The sequence below is a fragment of the Pantherophis guttatus genome, chromosome 2 (genome assembly GCF_059756535.1).
Source record: "Pantherophis guttatus breed Tessera chromosome 2, ASM5975653v1, whole genome shotgun sequence".
Lineage (NCBI taxonomy): Eukaryota > Metazoa > Chordata > Lepidosauria > Squamata > Colubridae > Pantherophis > Pantherophis guttatus.
Window position 1 is genome coordinate 285,180,903 of NC_142064.1, and position 25,043 is coordinate 285,205,945.

Genomic DNA, 25,043 nt, shown 5'->3' on the forward strand with positions numbered 1-25,043 from the left:
AAGTATAAAGAAAAAAAAGTCTATCCCAATGATCCAGTTGGCCAATTATCTATTTCCAGACCCTTTGTCTCAAATATCACCCCAAAGTTGATATTTCTAAGGCAAATGAAATTTCACTATCACATGAGCAATTTTAAAATCACTTCCAATTTGTGATTAATATATGGAGATCTAATAGAAAAGTAAATTACAAACAGATCCTATTCGTAACATTAGGCACTGTTCACAGTTACAGATTTTTTCCTTAAAATTAGAAGACAGGCAGTATTAGAATTAAGCATCATCGACCTAAGTGTCAGGGTTCCAAGTAACAGCCCCAACGAAAGAAGACTCCGAAGCTTGAATTTTCTAAATGTTCCATTTTATTAGAGATGTCATATTGGCACATCTGGGAAAACCCGAATCTGAAAGTTTCCAGGTTTTCCCCACCCAAAAGGAGGTTCAAGTCCCTGCCCAGCACCCATCTTTCAATCACATGATCCAATCAGGCACCATCCAAAACTGGAGATGCCTCCCAGTCACCTCATTGCAGCTGCTGGGCAAGGTGGCCTTCACTCTCTGAGAAAAGAATATTATTTTGACTACATATTTCCTGTACTCTATGCAATCCCCCCCTTTTCCCACAGTAGAAATTGTGGTGGGCCTGAAGGCCCAAATGTAAAAGATGGCTTCCACGTATGACACTAAGGTGGAACCACACTCTATAGTTCTGGGTGACCTTCCCCAGGAGTCTCTGGAGACAAGAGAGTACATTGAAGGACAACACCCAATTTCCTGGATGTCAACTATCTTTCTTCAGCATTACTTTCTAGACATGTTCAGAAAGGAAGGACCACAACCACTTCAAACGAGTGTTCTCTAGGGGTATATCTATGATTTTTCACTATGCTTTTCTCCAGCTTCTCCTCTGCACACAGAGGCCCAGGAGTAGTTCAGGATTCCCAGAGGAGATGTTGCTTCATACGGTATTATTAAAATCCTGGTCTGTGAGATCTCTCCTGATATTTCTCCAGTGATCGCCTTTGATGTAAATATCAGACTGAAGCAACTTGAAAGCGATTTTGCATCAGAAAAGGATAAACGTCTCAGGTCACACTCTGTGTAGCACAAATTTTAGGACATTCGGGGACTGTGCTTCTTGAATGTACCTTTCCTTTCTCTCCTTTCCAGGTGAAGTTCTGTTTATCTCTCTCTCAGTCAAGAAAGTCACTCTCATTTCCATCTTTGAATGGGGGTGCTTTCAATTCTTTGAGCTCTTGTTCTTCCTTAGAAAGAGGAAGGGGAGTGATTCAGCCCCATGAATTATGGACCTCCTCCTTCTGCTTCTGCTGTTGCTGATGTCCCAGCCAGTCTCTGGGAAGCTGAGAGTGAAGTGCCTGCTGACTTTGGAGGAACAAGAGGGAAGAAAACTACGGAGCTATTACAGGCCAGGAGACCACCTCATTGGTATAGTCTCCATTGCCACAATAATATCCCATATAATGCTGTCTTTCAACACAGCTCCTTATACTCAAGCTCCCTCGTAAGTCATTCAGTGTGATGCAGTTGCTTTCCTTCCATTTGCAGTCCTAACACTCTTCGTTTCTTTCAGTTATTCCTATATTGCAGGAACTGTTTAATTTCTTGAATCATTTGGATTTTTATAGCTTCTCTCTTATGTCTCATTTTAAGAGATCCAAATCCCAAGTTGGGACAAACCCACTCCCCAAAGTCCAAATTATTTTCCGCTCTTGTACAATCCTGAGTTAATCACAACTAGCTTATTGAAAAGTTTATAGTTGCCTCTGCCCAACCCATTTCCCTATTTTTATAACCATTCATTGATATTCAATGCCTGACCCTAGTATGGAACAGAGGATGGCGTGTTTTTAGAATTGCTTTCCTGGATCATTTATAAGTCCTCTTTGGTGATGACTCTATTTTAATGATTGAATAGTTTTGAAACTTGGTCATTGCACAAATTAAAAATGAGCACTATTACAAATAATGATATATTTTAAATATTAAATCTCCATCCCACCTTCTCAACACTCATAACAATTAAATGGTGATGGGTGACTATAATTTTATTCTTATTTTGGACACTTTTGGCTTAAGACTGAATGGGTTTGTGGAGAAAAAGAGGAATAAATGAAAATATATTTTGTTGTTGTTGTTAGAGATGATGTTATCATGAACATTTTTTACAGTCGTTCATTTACTGATCCAGCAACAATCCTACTCTTCATTTTTGCCATTCAACAAGTCAACAAGAAATATCAGCTTTTGTACAATCTCACACTTGGCTACAACATCCATGACAATTATTTGAGCACCCTTGGGACTTCAGATGCCTTGCTTGACATGCTCTCAACTGGAGAAGCCAATGTTCCCAACTACAGCTGTGGAAAGAAGGACAACCTGATGGCTGTTCTTGATGGATCTCCTGATGATATCTCCATTCAGATGTCAACATTAGTAGGCCCCTACAAAGTCCCACAGGTTTGTTTGTGTGTTTCTCTATCTGGTAAAGTGAGCAGGTTGTTGGTGGGTGGGTAATAGATTCAATCATATCTTTTCTATGGAATTCATGAACTGCTTTTCTCATGGTCTTTGTCATGGGTAGGGATTGGGATCCAGAGTGGGGAGGAGGTCTAAACATTTACTTGAGCAAGACTTGAGCAGCTGGACACAATGTTAAATATGGAACATTTAAGCAAATCTCTAAAATGAACTGATTGTATTCACAGTGATCTAGCGATAGAAGACATAGCATGTCTATTATCTGGATGTCAATTTTATTAGAAAAGAGAAAGAGCAGTATCTTAGACCTCAGATTAGACAAATGATTATATTCAATCTTGCTAATATTGTGCATTTTGTATTCTTTATGTTGATATGGCTTAAGAGTTAAGAACAATAGACTGTTCCAGTGGACACCAACCTTTCTGAACTCAGGGACCATCAAATTCATAATTTTAAATCCTGTGGACCACTAAGATTATATTTTTTAAAAAAAGATAAATAGTATTTAGTGCAATATAAAAAGGCAAATAATTTTTCTTCAGACCACCAAAATTTTCTCGCAGACCACCATTTGGTGAGCGCAGGACTATTCTAATATGTTCGTGAGAAACACACTGCATGTGTTAAAAGCTTACATTTTGGACTTGATCAGATCTAAACATAATACACCATTCTTCATTTCTTCTTCAGATCAGTTATGGAATTGTTTCAGATGCTTTGACTGATAAAAGTCAAATGCCTTTATTCCATCAGATGCTTCCCAAAAATGGGATCCAGTATCCAGGAATTGTCCAACTCCTCCTCCATTTCAGATGGACTTTGATTGGTCTCTTTGCACCAGACACAAAGGAGGGAGATAATTTCATGAGAACTTTCACTCCTATACTTGTCAGAAATGGAATCTGTGTGGTTATCTCAATGACTAGACATACAGAAACTCTCAGAAATGCCATCTCTAAGTGGAGAAAAGTCAATGTCTTTGTTCACTTCATAGAATTTGCTTCCATTGTGGATAGAATTCACGACATTCATTTAGCAATTGAAGGTTTGCCAGGACCCATTGAAGGGAAAGTCTGGATCACCACAATCATGGAGAAAGTGTCAATGAGAAGGGATCCACTTTCCAAATATATCAATAGCATTTGGGTCTTTGCTTTGCAGGAACGAAAATGGCCAAATGATGAAGCCTTTCAACTCAATCTTTTTAAGGATTCCAAATTTGAAGACCACTCTTTTCGCTGTTCTTTTTCAAAGCATGTCTTTTCTGTCAAGGGCCGGAGACGATGCACCCAGATAGCACCACTGGACATGCAAGAGAAAAAGAATAGAATTCAGATACAAAATTACCACCGTTTTTATACTGTTGCTAAGACTCTGGCTCATGTCTTGAATGTTGCATATTCCTCAATATCTAGGAGGAGAAAAATGGAGAAGAAAGAGAGATTGGGGGCTGCAAGGCTAGAGCCATGGCAGGTATGGGGTCCTGACAAGGATCCATCAAACCTATTTCCTATTTAGAAAAAAATCCAATGCTGAAGTAGGGGAACCATTGTTCTCCAAAAACCCAACAGGTTTGGCCAAGCTGAGGCCAAATTTAATTCACAGGATTATGTTCCAAAGAGCAGGCACTGTGACAATTATATTTTGATATTAAACACTGCTATTATAAAATTATTTAAAATGTATACAGTGTAAATAAATTCCTGTACTTATGGGTTTGTAATTAGCATGATAGAATTTTATATTCATAAATTTCAGCTAAACCTGGGAGCATTTCCCTTAACCCCTCCTCACTGCAGGAATCCAATTAAAGCTTTCCAGAATGATAGCTACTCGGTCTTTACATTTAGCTATGCCATTTATGCAAATGCTTATTGTTTTAATTAATGGGGCCAAATTTACATATATTTTTTTAACTGTATTTTAATATTTGTATCTGATGTTTTTATTTGGCTGTTCACCGCCCTGAGTCCTCAGGGAGAAGGGCAGTATACAAATTCAAAAATAAAATAAAATAAATAAAATAAATAAAATGCTAACGCTAACGCTAACCCTAACTCTCTGCTCACTGCCAGGAGTTCGATCCTGACCAGCCCAAGTTTGACTCAGCCTTCCCTCCTTCCAAATTTGGTAAAATGGGAACCTAGATTGTTGGGGGCAATATACTGATTCCATAAACCACTTAGAGAGGTCTGTAATAGCACTGTGAAGTAGTTTATAAGTCCAAGTGCTATTGCTATTTAGGCAAATAATGAAGGGGAGTGACTGAACATCTCTTATTCACTAGTTCAGCTTTAAAATGGCTCCTCCTTTTAGGATGTTTCAAGTTGCTTTCAATATTCCTGGATGTTTCAATTCTAGTTCCATCCCTTTCTGGAGAAGAATGAGTTTTGCAATTTTTCCTGGGAGAAACTGTACTTGGACCAAAGTGGAAATGTAGCAGCAGATCTGAATATCATAAGTTGTTTACTTTTCCCCAAGGAAGATTCCATCCAAGAGCAACTGGGTAGTTTTGAAAGACAGAGGCTTATTATCGACCAAGATGCTCTTTCACGGCTAAAGTTGTTCAACAAGGTGGTTGAAAATATTGGCAACTTTTCTCAGTCTGTATGGTTGATGTTAGGGTCCCTTGAAAGAGCAGGCTCAGGTATTTTTTAACAGCCCATATCTGACCACAGTTATTCATGCTTTTGTTTCACCCCACTGGGATAGACCTCCTGCTACTAGGAAGGTCATCCAATGTATTCAATCAATGTGGAACCACAATGACTTGTCCGATATGAGATAATGCCTTAAACTAGAAAAATGAAGGACTGAAAGTTACCTTGACTGTTACCCCCCAAGTCTTTCTTGACACTTGTAATAATGAGGGTAAATTTGTAATAAAATGCTACTTAGATTTGATCTTTGGCTTGTAAGCCATCTAAAAACCCCTTGAATGCAATTTATTTATTTTGATTGTCAGCTTCCTTAAGTCTTCCACTGAAACAAAGATTTCTCCAAATTTAAGGAATAAATAAATGTGGGTCTGTCTTTCCATGTCATCTAATTGTAGTTCTAATTTTGGGAGGCAGTGGAGGACAGGGGGTCCTGGAGTGCTATGGTTCTTGGGGGCTGAAAGAGTTGGACACAAGTGGCGACTAACAACAAAACTGTAATTCTTCAATGGAAATGACCTTGTCTTGAATCCCTCACTTGGCCTTAGAAATATCCCTTTCCCACACAGGGTTCATACTCATGTCCCATGGGCTGCAGGAAAACATTCCTGGCTCACCCTTTTTAAGTGACATGTTCTCTTGATTTCACCTCCACTCATCCTCACTATAATTCTAGAAACTAGGCAGTAATTGTTAGTCTTATTTCACCAGTGTAGCAGCTATATGAATTGAAAATATGAATGTACAGATATAACTAAATCATACTTCATTTGAAGGTGACAGCGCTAGTTGGTGAGGAATTTATTCTTTATATCTTAAGAAGGATTTAGATTATTTTCAAAGGGGAGTGGCTTTACAATATTTCCTGATCTATTGCTCAGAAGTTTCTTTTTTAAGCACAGTTTCTTTTTATTTTAATCATCAATCAATCTAATAAATAAAAATTTGGCAGATATTTTGGAATGAATTTTGTTTTTCTGCTTAGTCTCTGCCTGAGTCCAAATGTGTGGACAAGTGTCACCCTGGATTTGTAAAACGGGCTCGGAAAGAAGAACCAATTTGCTGCTACGATTGTATTCCTTGTCCAGAGGGGACCATCTCCACAAAGGAAGGTGAGTAACACCAGAGGAACTCTGGCTTTCCTGTCTCTTGGTATCAGCTGTCATCCAAAGAAGGTCTTTCTTGGAATGTGAAAGGAGAGACTATAAAAATAATAATACTTACTGTTTTCTCAGATACTGAAAAATGCACCAAGTGCCCAGATGACAAATATCCCACTGATGACAGAATCCAATGTATCCCCAAAAGAATAACCTTCCTGTCCTATGAAGAACATCTGGGCATCATCCTGGTCTCCTTTGCTGTACTCTTGTTTCTAACAACAGGCCTTGTTTTAGTCATATTTGTTAAATACCTAGAAACTCCCATTGTCAAAGCTAACAACCGTGACCTGTCCTTCATCCTCCTGGTTTCTCTCTTGCTTTGCTTCTTGTCCTCCTTTTTCTTCATTGGCCGACCAAGGAAAGCCACCTGCCTTCTCCGACAAACAATGTTCAGCATCATCTTCTCAGTAGCTGTGTCTTGTGTGTTAGCCAAAACAATCATGGTAGTGCTGGCCTTCCTGGCCACGAAACCAGGGAACAGGGTGAGGAGATGGTTGGGGAAGAGCTTGGCCAACTCCATCATCCTTTCTGGTTCTGCTGGAAAAATGGTCATTTGTGCAATCTGGCTGGGAGTTTCTCCTCCGTTTCCGGATTTTGACCTGCACTCCCAATCAGGAGTCATCATCCTTCAGTGCAATGAAGGCTCTGTGACCATGTTTTATGTGGTTCTCTGCTACATGGGTTTCCTTGCTGCCATTTGCTTCACAGTGGCTTTCCTGGCCAGGAACCTGCCTGGGGCGTTCAACGAAGCCAAACTGATCACCTTCAGCATGCTGGTCTTCTGCAGCGTCTGGATCTCCTTCCTGCCCACCTACTTGAGCACCAAAGGGAAATACATGGTGGCCGTGCAGGTTTTCTCCATCTTGGCTTCTGGGGCTGGCCTGCTGGGCTGTATCTTCTTCCCCAAGTGCTACATTATCATCCTCAGACCAGATCTAAATACTAAGGAACATTTAATGATAAAAGTCAGTATCTGATCACGAAGTAGTTTCTTAGGCCATAACACTTAATTATTTATTGCAGTTATTATTGAGTTTGTATGCTTGTTTTGACAATTAAGGTTATTTAAAATCAAAAGAAATAAATATACAAAGAATGTAAGACTAACTTAAGATAATCATCAAAGTGTAAAATGAATTTATTTATAACTACTGAAGGACAAGATAAAAAATGAGATTTTATTATCGTAAAGGACTGACTGACTGAATAAATAAAGAGACAAATGTTTGAAACAACTTTACCAGTCAGTGGGTGGGAACCTCTTCAGTCTATTTAAAAAGATAGAACATCATGTCTTTCCCAGTTTGTAAAATCTTTATTTTTTGTAATCTTTCGTAACATGCAGGAAAGAAGTGATTTTAGAGTCGTTTTTGGAAAACTTTCCCCAGCTGAAAATGGGGAAAGTCTAAAACTCTTTTGGCCAGGTGTTCAGAACCATTAATGAATCCAGTTTCTGACGTGCCAGGAATGAGATCATCCTCCCTTGAGCTGACTTCTGAGGAGGAATCTGGGGAGTTGTCCAAGGGGGACATCAAACGGCCTGCTGTTTGTTTAGTAAACAAAGACACTTCAAAGTATAAAGGTTCTCGGTAGCTTACATGAATACTGAAGGGCAAGTAGAAAGAAAAAAAGTCTATCCCCATAACGTATTTCATCTTTACCCAATGATACAGTTGGCCAATTATCTATTTCCAGACCCTTTGTCTCAAATATCACCCCAAAGTTGATATTTCTAGGGCAAATGAAATTTCACTATCACATGAGCAATTTTAAAATCACTTCCAATTTGTGATTAATATATGGAGATCTAATAAAAAAGTAAATTACAAACAGATCCTATTCTTAACATTAGGCAAGTTTCACGGTTACAGATTTCTTTCTTAAAGTAGAAGACAGGCAGTATGAAAATTAAGCGTCATTGGGGGTGGGGGTGGCATGGCCAGCGTCACGGCGGTATGGCGTGGAATTCCAGGGCTCTGGAGGAATACTGAGATCCCAGCCATTTTGGGGGATCCCAAGGGAACATAGCTATCCTGTAGGGACAGTGAAAAACGGAGGCACAGGCTGCCACAGACAGGGAAATCGCAAATTCCCTGAAGCGCCGGCAATCAGCCTCTGACTCAATGGCGAGGGAAGGCAGCCATTAGGAGCTGTCAAAAGCCAGGGCAGCCACACAGGAAAAGACAGAAGAAATGAACGAGGTGATCATCTGGGTGAGAATTGAGGTCTTGGAAACAAGATTCCTTTTGTATATTCTACTCCTGAACTTTAAATTTTTTTTTGACTTGAGAGAAACAAGAAAAGAGAAACAAGAGAAGAGAAGAGGGGAGGGAGTGGAAACAAGGCTACCTCCCCACTTCCGGAATAGTGGCTAAGAAGTGGAAGCCATTAATAAAGATTAATGGAAGAAAGTTTGAAAAATTAATTTAATGAATTGAAAGCAGATTGGGCAAAGAGATTTTTTGGGGGGCAGGCTAATGAATTGTATTTCGGAAAGTTAAGATTTGTAGCTGGGAGTTTAAACTTGGACAAAGAAAAGTGAATGGGCTATTTTTTAATAAACAGAGGGATAGAATCAAGATCACGTGAAGTGTTATACCACTTTATAATGCCTTGGTAAGGCCACACTTGGAATATTGCATTCAGTTTTGGTCGCCGTGATATAAAAAAGATGTTGAGACTCTAGAAAGAGTGCAGAGAAGAGCAACAAACATGATTAGGGGACTGGAGGCTAAAACATATGAAGAACAGTTGCAGGAACTGGGTATGTTTAGTTTAATGAAAAGAAGGACTAGGGGAAACATAATAGCAGTGTTCCAATATTTCAGGGGTTGCCACAAAGAAGAGGGAGTCAAACTATTCTCCAAAGCACCTGAGGGTAGAACAAGAAGCAATGGGTGGAAACTAATCAAGGAGAGAAGCAACTAGAACTAAGGAGAAATTTCCTGACAGTTAGAACAATTAACCAGTGCAACAACTTGCCTACAGAAGTTGTGAATGCTCCAATACTGGACATTTTAAAGGAGATGTTGGATAATCATTTGTCTGAAGTGGTGTAGGGTTTCCTGCCTGGGGAGGGGGTTGGACTAGAAGACCTCCAAGATCCCTTCCTATTCTATTCTATTCTATTCTATTCTATTCTATTCTATTCTATTCTATTCTATTCTATTCTAGTCTAGTCTAGTCTAGTCTAGTCTAGTCTAGTCTAGTCTATTCCTATTCCTATTCCTATTCTATTTTATTCTATTCTATTCTATTCTATTCTATTCTATTCTATTCTATTCTATTCTATTCTATTCTATTCTATTCTATTCTATTCTATGTGAACTGTAGTGCCATCTAGTGCTAATAGAGAAAATTAAATAGATATATTGAACTAAGGAGAAGAGGAGTGTGAAATAACCTTGGACAATATTTTGGAAACTGGCAAGAATGAATTTGATAAAAATGGTCTTGTGATTTTGTAACAGAAGAAGAGAGAAGGAGAAAAAAAGTATGAAAGCTTTTGTAAGAACTGTCTGGTTCTTTCACCTGGTGGATTTATAAATTTTGGAATATTTTGGAACAGTGGTATTTTGGAATATATACTTTTTTGCGTTTCTGTTTTTTCTTTCCCTTTTTTTTTTATCAAGGCTTCTTCTTCCTGGATTATTTTTTTTGGTGATTGGTATTGGGTTTTGGTTTTTTTTTTTAAAAAAAACTTTTTCTTATGAGACCATATCTTATACTTTCTTCATCTTTTTATTGCCTGGTTGGATATTTTGAGTGGTACATTTTGGTTTTGAAATTTTTAATGGTGAATTCTTATTTTTGTTCGGATCTTTTTTTCTCTTTTTTGTTTTTTGTTTTCTTTTTTAAAATATAACCTTTCTTTCTTTTTTAATGGATTAAACCTCTGTGGATTAGGGTATTAAGAACCTGAAGAGTTTGATTTGGGAGCAGATTTGAAATTTGAATTTGGAATATAAATAAAGGGGAAGCCTGAACCTAAGAATTGGATTATTTTAGATTATAAATGGTGATCTATCATCACCATCAATATCAACAGCGTCTTGCTCTATGGGGCAAAAGGCAACAGAAACTACGCCACAGCAAGAGAAAATCAATACAGAATTAAAAAATATGCTACAGAGTATATATGAAGATCTCAAGGCAAGACTAGACAAGATAGATGGGAGAATGGAAAAATAGAAGAATTGAAAGAAGTTAAAGAGATGCTAGGGAAAAATGAACAACGATTGCAGCAAGTGGAAGAAAAAGCAGAAGCAACGGAGAAAAAAGTTGAAGAGATGGATTATTGATTTTTCAATTACTGATAAAAATCAGGAAAAGACAATAATAACATTGGAAATGGATAAAGCTGATTATTATTTAAGATTCCAAAACATTAAAGAAGAAAAGGGAGAAAATTTAGCAGAGAAAATTGCAGAGATATTAGCAGAAGTAATGGAAGAAAGTAAAGAAAGGATATTACATGGGATTGATGAGATATACAGAGTGCACACAAGATACACAATGAGGAATAATCTGCCTAGAGAAATTCATGTTAGATTCATTAAGAAAACATTGAGAGCAGAGATATTGCAGTTAATGAGAAATGCAATGATAAAGCACAAAGGGAGAGAAGTAGTGGTACTGAATCAAATTCCAAGAAGAGTGAGAGATCTGAGAAAAGAATATCAATTTCTCACGAAATGTTTGATTAAAAGAGGAATAAATTTCAGATGGTTGATACCAGAAGGAATATTGGTGAATTGGCAAGAACAAAGATATAGATTGGATACAATAGAAAAAGCAGAGTTATTTTATGAACAACACATAGGTGGCCAAGAGAAAGAAAGATTGAGAGATGAAAGAGGGGAGGGGCAACCGGAGGGAAAAAAAGAACAACCAAAAAAGACAACTAAAGGACAAGAAGAGAGAGCTATAAGAGAAAGAGCAAGAGCAAAAGAAGTTAAAGAACAAAGGGAGATAAGAACGACTAGATTGACAAAACAAGCAAATAAATAAGAAATGGAAGAAGAAATTAAAATAATATCTTTGAATATAAATGGATTAAATTCAGCAATAAAAAGAAGAACATTTAACAAATTAGAGAAATTAAAAGTAGAAATTATATGTTTACAAGAAGTTCATATTTGAAAGTAACACAAAAAACTTTTAGAGCAAATAAAATTGGGGACATTGTATAAAGCGTTGGCTTGTCAAAGCAAGAGAGGAGTAACATTTTACATTAAACAGACAATTCAATCCAAAGAAATATTTGAGGATGAGGAAGGGAGAGTATTAATGGTAGAAATTGTAATGAATCATAAAAAAATACTACTTGTGGGTATCTATGCTCCAAATAAAAATCAATAATAATAATAATAATAATAATAATAATAATAATAATAATAATAATAATAATAATAATAATAATAATAATAATAATTTTATTTCTATGCCGCCCTTCTCCCGAAGGACTCAGGGTGGTGTACAGCCTATTTAAAAACACAAGACAAAACAACGATTAAAATTTAAAATGATTAAATAAATTTGGCTCAATTTAAAACCCCAGAAATTTAAAATACTCCAATTTAAAATTATTATGTTGATAGCCCGGCCTGGCGGAACAACAGGGTCTTCAGTGCGCAGTGAAAGAAAGAAGAAGAATTTTATGCAAAATTACACAGGAGAATATTAGAATATGAAGATGAAGATATGCATAATAGGAGACTTTAATGCGATTGTTGATAATGAACTGGACTATAAATCTACAAAAGTGAATAAAAAGCCAAGGAAGACACTTCTTAAAGCATTTTTACAGTGATAGATGAACTAAGTTTACAAGATGCTTGGAGAAAAAGGAACTTAAAGGAGAAGCAATATACATTTTATTCAAATAGGCATATGTCATGGTCAAGAATAGATATGATGTGGATGTCAACAGATTTAATATCCAAGATACATAAGATTGATATAGAAGTAAATATATGGGCAGACCACAACCCAATAACGATGACATGGAAAGGACAGAGAAAAAGAATGAGATGGACATTAAATCAAAGCTTATTAAACGAGAAAGACTATACAATATACGGAAAAAGAATTGACTTTTTTCTTTAAAGAGAATAGAAAAGAAGATACATCATTGCAAAAGGTATGGGACACCAGTAAAGCATATATAAGGGAGTTGGTAATGACCTATACAGGAAAAAGAAATAAACAGAATAGATAAACTCAAAAGAAGTTGGAGGAGGAATATAAGAAATTAGAGAAAGAGTTGCAAAAATACCCACAAGACAAAAAAAAAAAAAAATTAATGGACTTGGAAAAATACAAATTGAATTTAATAGAGAATGAAGAGCTGGCAAAGAAAATAAAAGCAAAAAGCAAAATTTCTTTGAAAATGCAAATAAACCAGGAAGATGGCTGGCATATAAAATGAAGAAGGAAAGAGAAAGGAAATGGATAAATCAATTAATAGATCAAGATGGAAAGATATGTTACCAGAATGAAGAAAAGAAAAAAATAATTGAGGAATATTATAAGAAATTATATCAACAAGAGCAGATATCAGAGGGGAAAATAAAACAATATTTGTAAAAAGCGATGATTCCTAAAATACCAGAAATTTTTAAAAAAGCATTAGATGAAAGAATATCAATGATGGAATTGATGGAGGGAATTAAAAAGCAGAAGAATGGAAAAACCCCAGGACCAGATGGGCTACCAGCAGAAGTATATAAAAAGTTGCAAGATGTACTAAGCAATATACTGTTACAAGTATTTAATGATTTATTAGTAGAAGCTAAGGTTCGAAACTCATGGATGGAGGCATATATAATTCTTAAACCAAAAGAAGAAACAGATTTACAACAAATAAAGAATTATAGACCAATGTCATTATTTTTTATTTTTTATTTATTTATTTATTTTCAATTTATATACCGCCCTTCTCCCTGAGGACTCAGGGCGGTGCACAGCCAGAATTAAAAACATGAAATACAAATATTAAAAACAATTAAAATCTATATAAATTTGGCCCAAGATTTAAAAAACCACAAACCAATTAAACATTTAAAAATTTTAAAAAATTTCTTCTAAGCCAGCCCGGCTTGCTGGAAAAAGTGGGTTTTAAGGGCACGGCGGAAGGCACTGAGGTCTTGGATTCTCCTTATCTCTGGGGGCAGCTGATTCCAGAGGGTAGGTGCCCCCACAGAGAAGGCTCTCCCCCTGGGGGTCACCAGCCTACATTGTTTGGCTGATGGCACCCTGAGGAGGCCCTCTCTGTGGGAGCGCACGGGTCGCTGGGAGGTCGTCGGTTGCAGCAGGCGGTCTCGAAGATAGCTAGGCCCTATGCCATGAAGCGCACTCGGAAGACCACCGGGAGCCAGTGCAGCTCGCGCAGAAGCGGTGTTACATGGGAGCGCCATGCTGCTCCCATCACTACCCGCGCTGCTGCGTTCTGGACCAGCTGGAGCCTCCGGGTGCCCCTCAAGGGGAGCTCCATGTAGACAGCATTGCAGTAGTCAAGGCGAGAGGTGACGAGGGCGTGAGTGACTGTGCACAGGGAATCCCGATCAAGAAAGGGCCGCAACTGGCGAATCAGGTGAACCTGATAAAAGGTCCCCCTGGTTACAGCCGTCAGATGTTCCTCCAAGGACAGCTGCATATCCAGGAGGACTCCCAGATTGCGAGCCCTTTCTGTGGGGGCCAAGGACTCGCCCCCAATAGTCAGTGATGGAGTCAACTGACTATATCGGGATGCCGGGAGCCACAGCCACTCAGTCTTGGAAGGGTTGAGCTTGAGCCTGTTCCTCCCCATCCAGATCTGCACAGCCTCCAGGCACTGAGAGATCACTTCAAGGGCATCGTTGGGGTGGCCTGGGGTGGAGATGTACAGCTGGGTGTCATCAGCGTACTGATGGTATCTCACCTCGAAGCCACGGATGATCTCGCCCAGCAGCTTCACATAAATGTTGAACAGAAAGGGCGAGAGGACCGATCCCTGCGGCACTCCACAGATGACAGGCCTCGAGGTCGACCTCTGCCCCCCTGCCAACACAAACTGCGACCGGTCGGAGAGAAAGGAGGAGAACAACCACAATACGGTGCCTCCCACCCCCAACTCTTCCAGCCGGTGCAGCATGATACCATGGTCGATGGTATCAAAAGCCGCTGAGAGGTCTAACAGGACCAGAACAGAGGAGCAACCCCTGTCCCGAGCCCTCCAGAGATCATCAACCAATGTGACCAATGCCGTTTCCGTGCTGTGCCCAGACCTGAAACCCAACTGGAACTTTTAAAAATTATAAAACTTTTAAAAATTATAAAATATTTGCATCAATTATGGCAGAGAGATTGAAGAGGTTGTTAAATGAATTCATACATTCAGATCAGATTGGCTTTTCCAAAAACAGATTAGAAACAATATAAGAATTATTTTGGATACATCGGAATACTATGAAGCACATTCAGAGAAACAAATGGCATTGTTAATTTTAGATGCGCAGAAAGCATTTGATAATGTGAATTGGCAATTTATGATTTTACAATTACAAAAGATGGATTTTGGGGACAGATTTATCAATATGGTTTATATATAAAGACCAATTGGGTAAAATAATAATGAACAGTGAAATGACAGAGAAAGTAGATATAAGAAAAGGAACTAGACAAGGATGTCCATTATCTCCACTATTATTTATTCTGACCTTAGAAATTTTAAACAGGAAAATAAGACAAGATAAAGAAATAAAAAGGATGAGAATTTAAAAAGAAGAGTATATAAACTACAAGCATTTGAGGATGATTTGGTATTTATTATGGAAGAACCAACAGACACGGGCCCAAAGTTAATTGAGCAAATAGAGGAATATGGAGAAGTAGCAGGATTGAAAATCAATAAAGATAAGACAAAAATTATAGTTATAATATGAGAGAAAAGCAAAAGAAGCAACTAATGGAGAAGTTAGATATTCAAATAGTAAAGAAAGTGAAATACTTGAGCATCCAATTAACTTCAAGATGTAATACAGTGAAGGAAGATAATTATTATAAACTGAGAAATCAAATTGAAACAGATTTGGAAAAATGGAAAAACCTGCACTTATCATTAATGGGAAGAATAGTATTAATTAAAATGAATATATTACCAAGAATCTTGTTTTTTTCCCCAAATGATTCCAATAAAGTTGGAGAAAAAAATACGCTGAGAGCTTGAATAAGATGATGTGGAAATATATATGGCAAGGAAAAAAAAGCAAGAATTAACCTTAAAGTGCTTCAAAATTCTAGAACTAGAGGAGGATTTGGTCTACCAAACTGGGAACTTTACCATCAAGCAGCGATGTTAACATGGGTCAAAGAATGGATTTTTTTGAGAAATACAAGCCTATTGACCTTGGAGGGACATGCTTTACAATTAGGTTGGCATGCTTTCTTATGGTACAGGAAAAATAGAATACATGGATACTTCCAGAGACATTGTGTAAGGAATGGTTTGTTAACAGTATGGGTGAGAGTGAAAGAAAAACATTATACAGACATACCAATGTGGCTTTCAACAATAGAAGCGTTGAAACATCCTAATATGATTAACATGGACAATATTGTAAGATATAAGTATATTTTTAACAGAGAAGGGAGAACTACAACAGAAACAAGATTTAGAAAAAGAAGGGATTGAGACTGATCGGTATACATGACTGCAAATACAATCAAGATATGATAAAGACTTGAAACAATATGGTTTTAATCTGGGGGAATCAGAATTGGATGAGATAATGACTGAAAAAGATGAAAAAATGATTAAAAGATTGTATAATTACTTACTGCAAGTTAGATTAGAAAATGAAGAAGTAAAAGAGATAATGATAACATGGCCAAAAAATTTTGGTTATACAATAGAATTAGAGAAAAGGCAACAATAATGGGAAAGGAATTACAAATTGACAATGACAACTGCATATAAAGAAAATTTATATAAAATGTTTTATAGATGGCATATGCCGCCAGAAAGGTTAGCAAAAATGTTTAAAGATAAATCAGCTAAATGTTGGAAATGTTCGCATTTGCCAGGATCATATTTTCATATGTGGTGGTCATGCATAGAAGCAAAAAAATATTGGTTTAGAATACAGATATGGTTAGAGGAAATGTTACACAAACGTATAGAATTAAAACCAGAGATTTTTTTATTGGGAGTTTTGCCAGAGAGATATAGCAGAGAAGATATGTATCTAGTTATACCATAATAACAGCGGCAAGAATTGTATTTGCGCAAAATTGGAAGACAGAGAAAATCCTGTCAGAAGGTGAAGTAATAAAGCAGATTTTAGACTGTGCAGAAAGGAATAGATTAACTCTAAGAATAAAAGATAAAGAGGAATCTGTGTATTTCAAGACATGGGGAAGATTCTATGTATGGTTAGAAAACAAATATGAATAAAAGATGATAGATAAACAAATTAGATTAGAGAAAGATGAATGAGGGAGAAGACAAAAAGAAATAGAAACTCAGATGACACCAGAGTAAATGGAAAAGGGGGAGGGGGGAAAAAAAGAAAGAATGTTATAATATAAATGTACAATTATAATGATAGAGGTGACAGACTAGGTAAAACTGAAAGGAAATTGAAAGAAAGTATATATTAATATAAAATTGGGGATGCTCGGATACCAAATAGAGGAAATATTGGACAACAAAGGGGAAAGAAAGAAGAGAGGAGTAGAGAGTAAAAGAGAAGAGGATAGGGAGAGAGAGGAATGGAAGAAAAGGGAAAGGAGAGAAAGAAAAGAGAGGGGAAAAGAGTAGGAGAGAAGGTTAGAAAGGGGAAACAGAGGGGAGAAGTGGGGGAAAGGAAGGAGAGGAGGAAGGAAGAAAGTAGGAGAGGAGGTAGGGAAGGGAAAGAAAGAAGAAGAAGGTTTGTTGTAAAATGAGGGGGGGAAAGGGTAGAAGAGCAGCTCCGAATGTAATTAAAATGTTTTATTGTTATGCTTTCTTTAGAAAAAATATGTATATGTATGATTAATTATGGACAAGAAAATGTACATTAACAATATGTGTATAAGAAATAAAAATCTTTTTTAAAAAATAGAATTAAGCGTCATCAACCTAAGTGTCAGGGTTCCAAGTAACACTGCCAATGAAAGAAAACTCCGAACCTTGAATTTCTTCGAAGTTCCATTTTATTAGAGATGTCATATTGGCACATCTGGGAAAACCCAAATCTGAAAATTTCCAGGATTTTCCTGCCCAAAAGAAAGTTCAAGTCCCTTCGCCCTGCACCCACACGTCCATCACATGATCCAATCAGGCACCATCCAAAACTGGAGATGCCTCCCAGTCACCTCATCACAGCTGCAGAGCAAGGTGGCCTTGACTCTCTGAGAAAAGAATGTTATTTTGACTACATATCACCCATACTCTATGCACTCCCCCCACCCATTTTCCCACAGTAGAAAGGGCCCAAATGTAAAAGATAGTTTCCAATTCTGACACTAATGTGGAACCAAACTCAATAGTTCTGGGTGACATTCCTCAGGAGTCTCTGGAGACAAGAGAGTACATTGAAGGACAACACCCTATTTCCTGGGTGTTGAACTATCGTTCTTTAGCATCACTTTGTAGACATGTCCAGAAAGGAAGGACCACAACCACTTCAGACCAGTGCCCTCTAGGGGTATATCTATGATTTTTCACTATGCTTTTCTCCAGCTTCTCCTCTGCACATGGAGGCCCAGAAGGAGTTCAGGATCCTCAGAGGAGATGTTGCTTCTTACAGTAATTATTAAAATCCTGATCTGTGAGATCGCTCCTGATATTTTTCCAGTGATCGCCTTTGATGTAAACATCAGACTGAAGCAACTTGAAAGGGATCTTGCATCAGAAAAGGATAAATGTCTCAGGTCACACTCCGTGTGGCACAAATTTTGGGACATTCAGGGACTGTGCTTCTTGAATGTACCTTTCCTTTCTCTCCTTTCCAGGTGAAGTTCTGTTAATCTCTCTCTCAGTCAAGAAAGTCATTCTCATTTCCATCTTTGAATGGTGCTTTGAATTCTTCGAACTCGCCTGTTCTTCCTTAGAAACAGGAGGGGGATTGATTCAGCCCCATGAATTATGGGCCTCCTCCTTCTGCTTCTGCTGTTGCTGATGTCCCAGCCAGTCTCTGGGAAGCTGAGAATGAAGTGCCTGCTGAGTTTGGAGGAACATGAGGGAAGAAAACTACAGAGCTATTACAGGCCAGGAGACCACCTCATTAGTATAGTCTCCTTTGCCACATTAATATCCAATATAATGCTGTCTTTCAAAACAGCTCCTTATACTCAATCTCCCTCGTAAGTCATTCAGTATGATGGAGTTGCATTTCTTCCATTTGCAGTCCTAACACTCTTCTTCATTTCTTTCAGTTACTCCTATATTGAAGGACCTGTTTAATTTCTTGAATCATTTAAATTTCTGTGGATTCTCTCTTACGTCTTATTATAAGAGACCCAAATCCAAAGTTGGAACAACCCCACCCACCAAAATCCAAATTATTTTCCCCTCTTATACAATCCTGAGTTAATCACAACTATCTTATTGAAAAGTTTGTAGTTGCCTCTGCCCAACCCATTTCTCTATTTTTACAACCATTCATTGATATTCAGTGCCTGACCCTGGTATGGAATGGAGGATGGCTTGTTTTTAGAATTGCTTTTCTGGATCATTTATAAGTCCTCTTTCCTGATGATTCTATTTTAATGATTGAATGATTTTGAATCTTGATCGTTTCACAAATTAAAAATGAGCACTACTACAAATAATGATATATTTTAAATATTAAATCTCCATCCCACCTTCTCAACAGTCATAACAATTAAACGGTGATGGGTGACTATAACTTTATTCTTATGTTGGACACTTTTGGTTTAAGACTGAATGGGCTTGTGGAGAGAAAGAGGAACAAATGAAAATATATTTTGTTGTTGTTGTTCTTAGAGATGATATTATCATGAACATTTTTTACAGTAATTCATTTACTAATCCAGAAAGAATCCTAAACTTCATTTTTGCCATTCAACAAGTCAACAAGAAATCTCAGCTTTTGTACAATCTCACACTTGGCTACAACATCCATGACAACTATTTCAACACTCTTGGCACTTCAGATGCCTTGCTGGACATGCTCTCAACTGGAGAAGCCAATATTCCCAACTACAGCTGTGGAAAGAAGGACAACCTGATGGCTGTTCTTGATGGATCTCTTGATGACATCTCCATTCAAATATCAACATTAGTAGGCACCTACAAAGTCCCACAGGTTTTTGTTTGTTTGTTTGTTTGTTTCTCTATCTGGCAAAGTGAGCAGGTTGTTGGTGGATGAGTAATAGATTCAATCATATCTTTTCTATGGAAATCATGAACTGCTTTTCTCATGGCCATTGTCATGGCTAGAGATTGGGATCCACAGCAGGCCTAAACATTTAATTGAGCAAGACTTGAGCAGCTGGACACAATGTTAAATAGGGAACATTTAAGTAAATCTCTTAAAGGAACTGATTTGCATTTATAGTGCTCTAGAGATAGAAGACATAGCATGTCTATTATCTGAATGTCAATTTTATTAGAAAAGAGAAAGAGCAGTATCTTAGACCCCAGATTAGACAAATGATTATATTCAATCTTGTTAATATTCTGCATTTTGTATTCTTTATCTTGATATGGCTTAAGGGTTAAGAACAATAGACTATTCTAGTATGTTCGTGAGAACCACACTGGATGTGTTAAAAACTTACATTTTGGACTTGATCTGATCTAAACATAATACACCATTCTTCATTGCTTCTTCAGATCAGTTATGGAATTGTTTCAGAGGCTCTGAGTGATAAAAGTCAAATGCCTTTTTTCCATCAGATGCTTCCCAAAAATGGGATCCAGTATCCAGGAATTGTCCAACTCCTCCTCCATTTCAGATGGACTTTGATCGGTCTCTTTCCGCCAGACACCGAGGTGGGAGAGAATTTCATGAGAACTTTCACTCCTATGCTTGTCAGAAATGGAATTTGTGTGGTTATCTCACAACAATTCTCAATGGCTAGTGCTATAGAAACTCTCAGAAATGCCATCTCTAAGTGGAGAAAAGTCAATGTCTTTGTTCACTTCATAGAATTTGTTTCTTTTGTGGATAGAGTTCGCTACATTCATTTAGCAATTGAAGGTTTGCCAGGACCCATTGAAGGGAAAGTCTGGATCACCACAATTGTGGAGAAAGTGTCAATGAGAAGGAATAAACTTTCCAAATATATCCATAGCTTTTGGAACTTTCCTTTTCAAGAAAGAAAATGGCCAAATGATGACGACTTTCAACCCAATCTTTTTAAGGATTCCAAATTTGAAGACCAGTCGTTTCGCTGTTCTTTTTCAAAGCATGTCTTTTCTGTCAAGGGCCGGAGACGATGCACCCAGATAGCACCACTGGACATGCAAGAGAAAAAGAATAGAATTCAGATTAAAAATGAGCACCGTTTTAATACTGTTGCTAAGACTCTGGCCCATGTCTTGAATGTTGCATATTCCTCAGTATCTAGGAGGAGAAAAATGGAGAAGAAAGAGAGATTGGGGGCTCCAAGGCTAGAGCCATGGCAGGTATGGGGTCCTGACAAGGATCCATCATACCTAGTTCCTATTTAGAAAAAAATCCAATGCTGAAGTAGGGGAACCATTGTTCTCCAAAAACCCAACAGGTTTGGCCAAGCGGAGGCCAGATTTAGTTCACAGGATTATGTTCCAAAGAGCAGGCACTGTGACAATTATATTTTGATATTAAACACTGCTATTATAAAATTATTTAAAATATATACACTGTAAATAAATTCCTGTACTTATGTGTTTCTTATTAGCATGATAGAATTTTATATTCATAAATTTCAGCTAAACCTGGGAGCATTTCGCTTAACCCCTCCTCACTGCAGGAATCCAATTAAAGCTTTCCAGAATGATAGCTACTCAGTCTTTACATTTAGCCATGGCATATATGCTAATGCTAACCCTAACCCTAACACTAACACTAACCCTAACCCTAACTCTAACCCTAACTCACTGCTCACTGCCAGGAGTTCCATCCTGAGCAGCTCAAGGTTGACTTAGCCTTCCATCCTTCCAAGTTTGGTAAAATGGGTACCCAGATTGTTGGGGGCAATATACTGATTCTATAAACCACTTAGAGAGGGCTGTAAAAGCACTGTGAAGTGGTATATAAGTCTAAGTGCTATTGCTATTCAGGCAAATAGTGTAGAGGGGATTGAATATCTTTCATTCACTAGCTCAGCTTTAAAATGGCTCCTCCTTTTAGGATGTTTCAAGTTTCTTTTAAAATTCCTGGATGTTTCAATTCTAGTTCCATCCCTTTCTGGAGAAGAATGAGTTTTGCAATTTTTCCTGGGAGAAACTATACTTGGACCAAAGTGGAAATGTAGCAGCAGATCTGAATATCATAAGTTGGTTATTTCTCTCCAAGGAGGATCCTGTCAAAGAGCAACTGGGGAGTTTTGAAAGACAGAGGCTTAATATCAACCAAGATGCTCTTTTACGGCTAAAGTTGCTCAACAAGGTGGTTGAAAATATTGGTAACTCTTCTTGGTCTATATGGTTGGTGTTAGGATCCCCTGAAAGAGCAGGCTCAGATATTTTTTAACAGCCAATATCTGACCACAGTTATGAATGCCTCTGTTTCACCCCACTGGGATAGGCCTCATTCTGCTAGGAAGGTCATCCAAGGTGTGCAATCAATGTGGAACCACAATGACTTGTCCGATATGAGATAATGCCTTAAACTAGAAAAATGAAGGACTAAAAATTACCTTGACTGCTTCCCCCCAAGTACTTCATGATACTTGTAATAATGAAGGTCAGTTTGTAATATAATGCTACTTATATTTGGTCTTTGGCTTGTAAGCCATCTAAAAACCCTTTGAATGCAATTTTTTATCCTGATTATCTTACATTAAAATGAAGAATTATCCAAGAGTTGGACACAACTAGCAATTAACAACAAAACTGTAATTCTTCAATGGAAAGGGACTTGTCTTGAATACCTCACTTGGATTTAGAAATATCCCTTTCCCACACAGGGCTCATACTCATTTCTCATGTTCTGCAGCAAAAGATGCCTGATTTAAGCTTTTTGAGTGACATGTTCTCATGATTTCATCTCTATTCGTCCTCACTATAATTCTAGAAACTAGACAGTAATCTTTAATCTTATTTCATCAGCATGGCAGCTGTATGAATTGAAAATATAAATGTACAGACATAACTTAATAATACCTCATTTGAATTTGGCAGCCGTAGTTTGTGAGAGATTTTTTCTTTATATCTTAACTGGAAGAAGGATTTGGATTATTTTCAAAGGCGAGTGGCTTTACAATCTTTTATGTTTTCCTGATCTATTGCTCAGAAGTGTCTTTCTTAAGCACAGTTTCATTTTATTTTAATCATCAATCAATCTAATAAATAAAAATTTGGCAGATATTTCGGAATGAATATTGTTTTTCTGCTTAGTCTCTGCCTCAGTCCCAATGTGTGGACAGTTGTCACCCTGGATTTGTAAAACGGGCTCGGAAAGAAGAACCAATTTGCTGCTATGATTGTATTCCTTGTCCAGAGGGGACCATCTCTACACAGGAAGGTGGGTGACACCAGAGGAAAGGGATTGGATTCAACGAGAACCTCTTATCAAAGTGCATGTTAAGAGAAGATGTGAACGTGACTATTTTATTCTTCATTGCTATTTTCAACGTGAAAAATATATTTCATAATGGGAGGAATAAGATCTTGAAGAATCAGGCAGGAAAGGATAGAAGAACGTAGTAGATTGGGCAAGATGCATTCTGCTAAAGGAAATATCTTTTCTACTTCTCATCTAGGGAGTTTCCTTCCATGTTTACCATCTAAATTCTTTGAAACTTGAGGATTGGTTTCAGGTCGATGGGTTTTGCTCATCCAAACTAATTTTATCTTACAGGCCAAACGATATATCAGTCAGAGAGTCGGTCAGCCAGTCAGCCAGTGATTCAGTCGGTCAGTCAATATTTATTAAGATCATAGAACCACATAACCGAAAGATCTACTTGGGTGGACCAGGGAGGGAGAGTGTTTGGGTTCAAGGAACAAGAGAAAACAAAAGACTTAATATTGAAGTTTGCAGAAAACCCACATACAGTGACCAATATTTTGATTCTCACCACCCACTGGAGCACAGAATGGGTGTTATCAGAACCCTACATCACCGGGCTGAAGGTTTGCTTACCAGCATAGAGGGAAAAGAAAAAGAACTAAAACACATCAGGGAAGCCCTCAGAATGTGTGGTTATCCCAACTAGGCCTTCATCAAATCCAAATAAAGAGCTCCTCCATAAGAGACAATGAAGGGAATAACAAACAGAGCAACATTGTCATTCCATATGTTGCAGGAATATATGAAGTGCTCAGGAGGATTTTCAACCAACACAATATACATCCACACTTTAAACCCAAACATACACTAAGGCAGAAGGGTCAGTGTTCCTCGTTGTGCACCTAAGACACATAAGAGGCCATCTTGGAGGCTTCATGTTTGCCAAGAAGCTTGTCTACTCCAAGGATAAAACACCCAGATAGAAACTGAGCAATGTGGTATATATGCAATATAATGCAGTGATACATGTACACATCTGTACTTTGGAGAAACAAAACAATCACTTCACACATGCATGGCACAACATAAGAGAACAAAGCTATCAGGACAAGAATCAGCAATCCATTTGCATTTGCACAATAAAGGCCACTCTTTTGAAGACAATAAAGTCAGACATACATACATACATACATACATACATACATACATACATACCTATCTGTCCATTTTGCATTCTGCAGAAAAAAACACACCCTGAAAAATAAAACAGACAAAATACAAAAGAAGGGGTTAACACCTTGTACAGGACCCCTTAACCCCCTCTCCACTCTCCAGGCGGACCTTTTGGTTTCTCAGGGAATTTATCATGAAATTGCTTTACTAGAGTATCAGCATTCACATCCCAACTTTTCACCCAAGTAGCTTCAGACAATGGGTACCCTTTCCAGTGTCCCAAATATTGTAACCGACCCCTGTATAGTCTAGAGTCCAGGATCTCCTTCATTTCAAAATGAGTCTCCCCTTGTACTACGAAAGGAGGGGTGGGGGAGCAGCTGGTAAGGGCCTTAAATTAGATTCTCTTGCTGGTTTCAATAAGCTACTGTGAAAAACTGGGCGTACTTTCCCTAATATGCAAGGGAGGCTAAGTTTGACAGCTTTGCATAAAGTTTGGCCGCTAGGAGTTTTTTCAGTACTTGCCTGACTAATTTGACATGTTCTTCCATATTTTCGCTGAATATAAGAATGTCATCCAGATAAACAAGGACCCCCTTGTTTACAAGGTGCTCATACAGAACTTCATGCATGAAGACTTTGGGGGGCCCTTGGAGTCCCAAAGGCATGACCCAGAATTGGAAGCTGCCCACTTCCGTGAAGGCTGGGATGAATTGCTGGTAGAAGTTAGCAAACCCCAGGAAACTTTGCAGCTGTTTCCTGGTGTGAAGGGACTGCCAGTCAAGTATGGATCGCACTTTCCCGGGATCCATCTCTATGCCTTCGTTTGAAACTCAGTAGCCCAGGTAGTCCAGAGAAGTCTTGTGAAACTCACATTTGGAAGGCTTCACATAAAGTTT

At 37.9% G+C, this 25,043-nt stretch overlaps 1 protein-coding gene across 1 annotated transcript in view; it reads left to right on the forward strand.

Moving 5' to 3' along the window:
* Nucleotides 1–24,974, forward strand: part of LOC148116067 (uncharacterized) — a 32,845-nt gene extending 7,871 nt beyond the window's left edge. The window contains exon 2 of the mRNA XM_087885375.1: nt 24,714–24,974. Coding sequence (XP_087741501.1) covers nt 24,714–24,974 — 261 coding nt within the window. The remainder of the gene's footprint in view (nt 1–24,713) is intronic.
* Nucleotides 24,975–25,043: the final 69 nt, after the last annotated feature.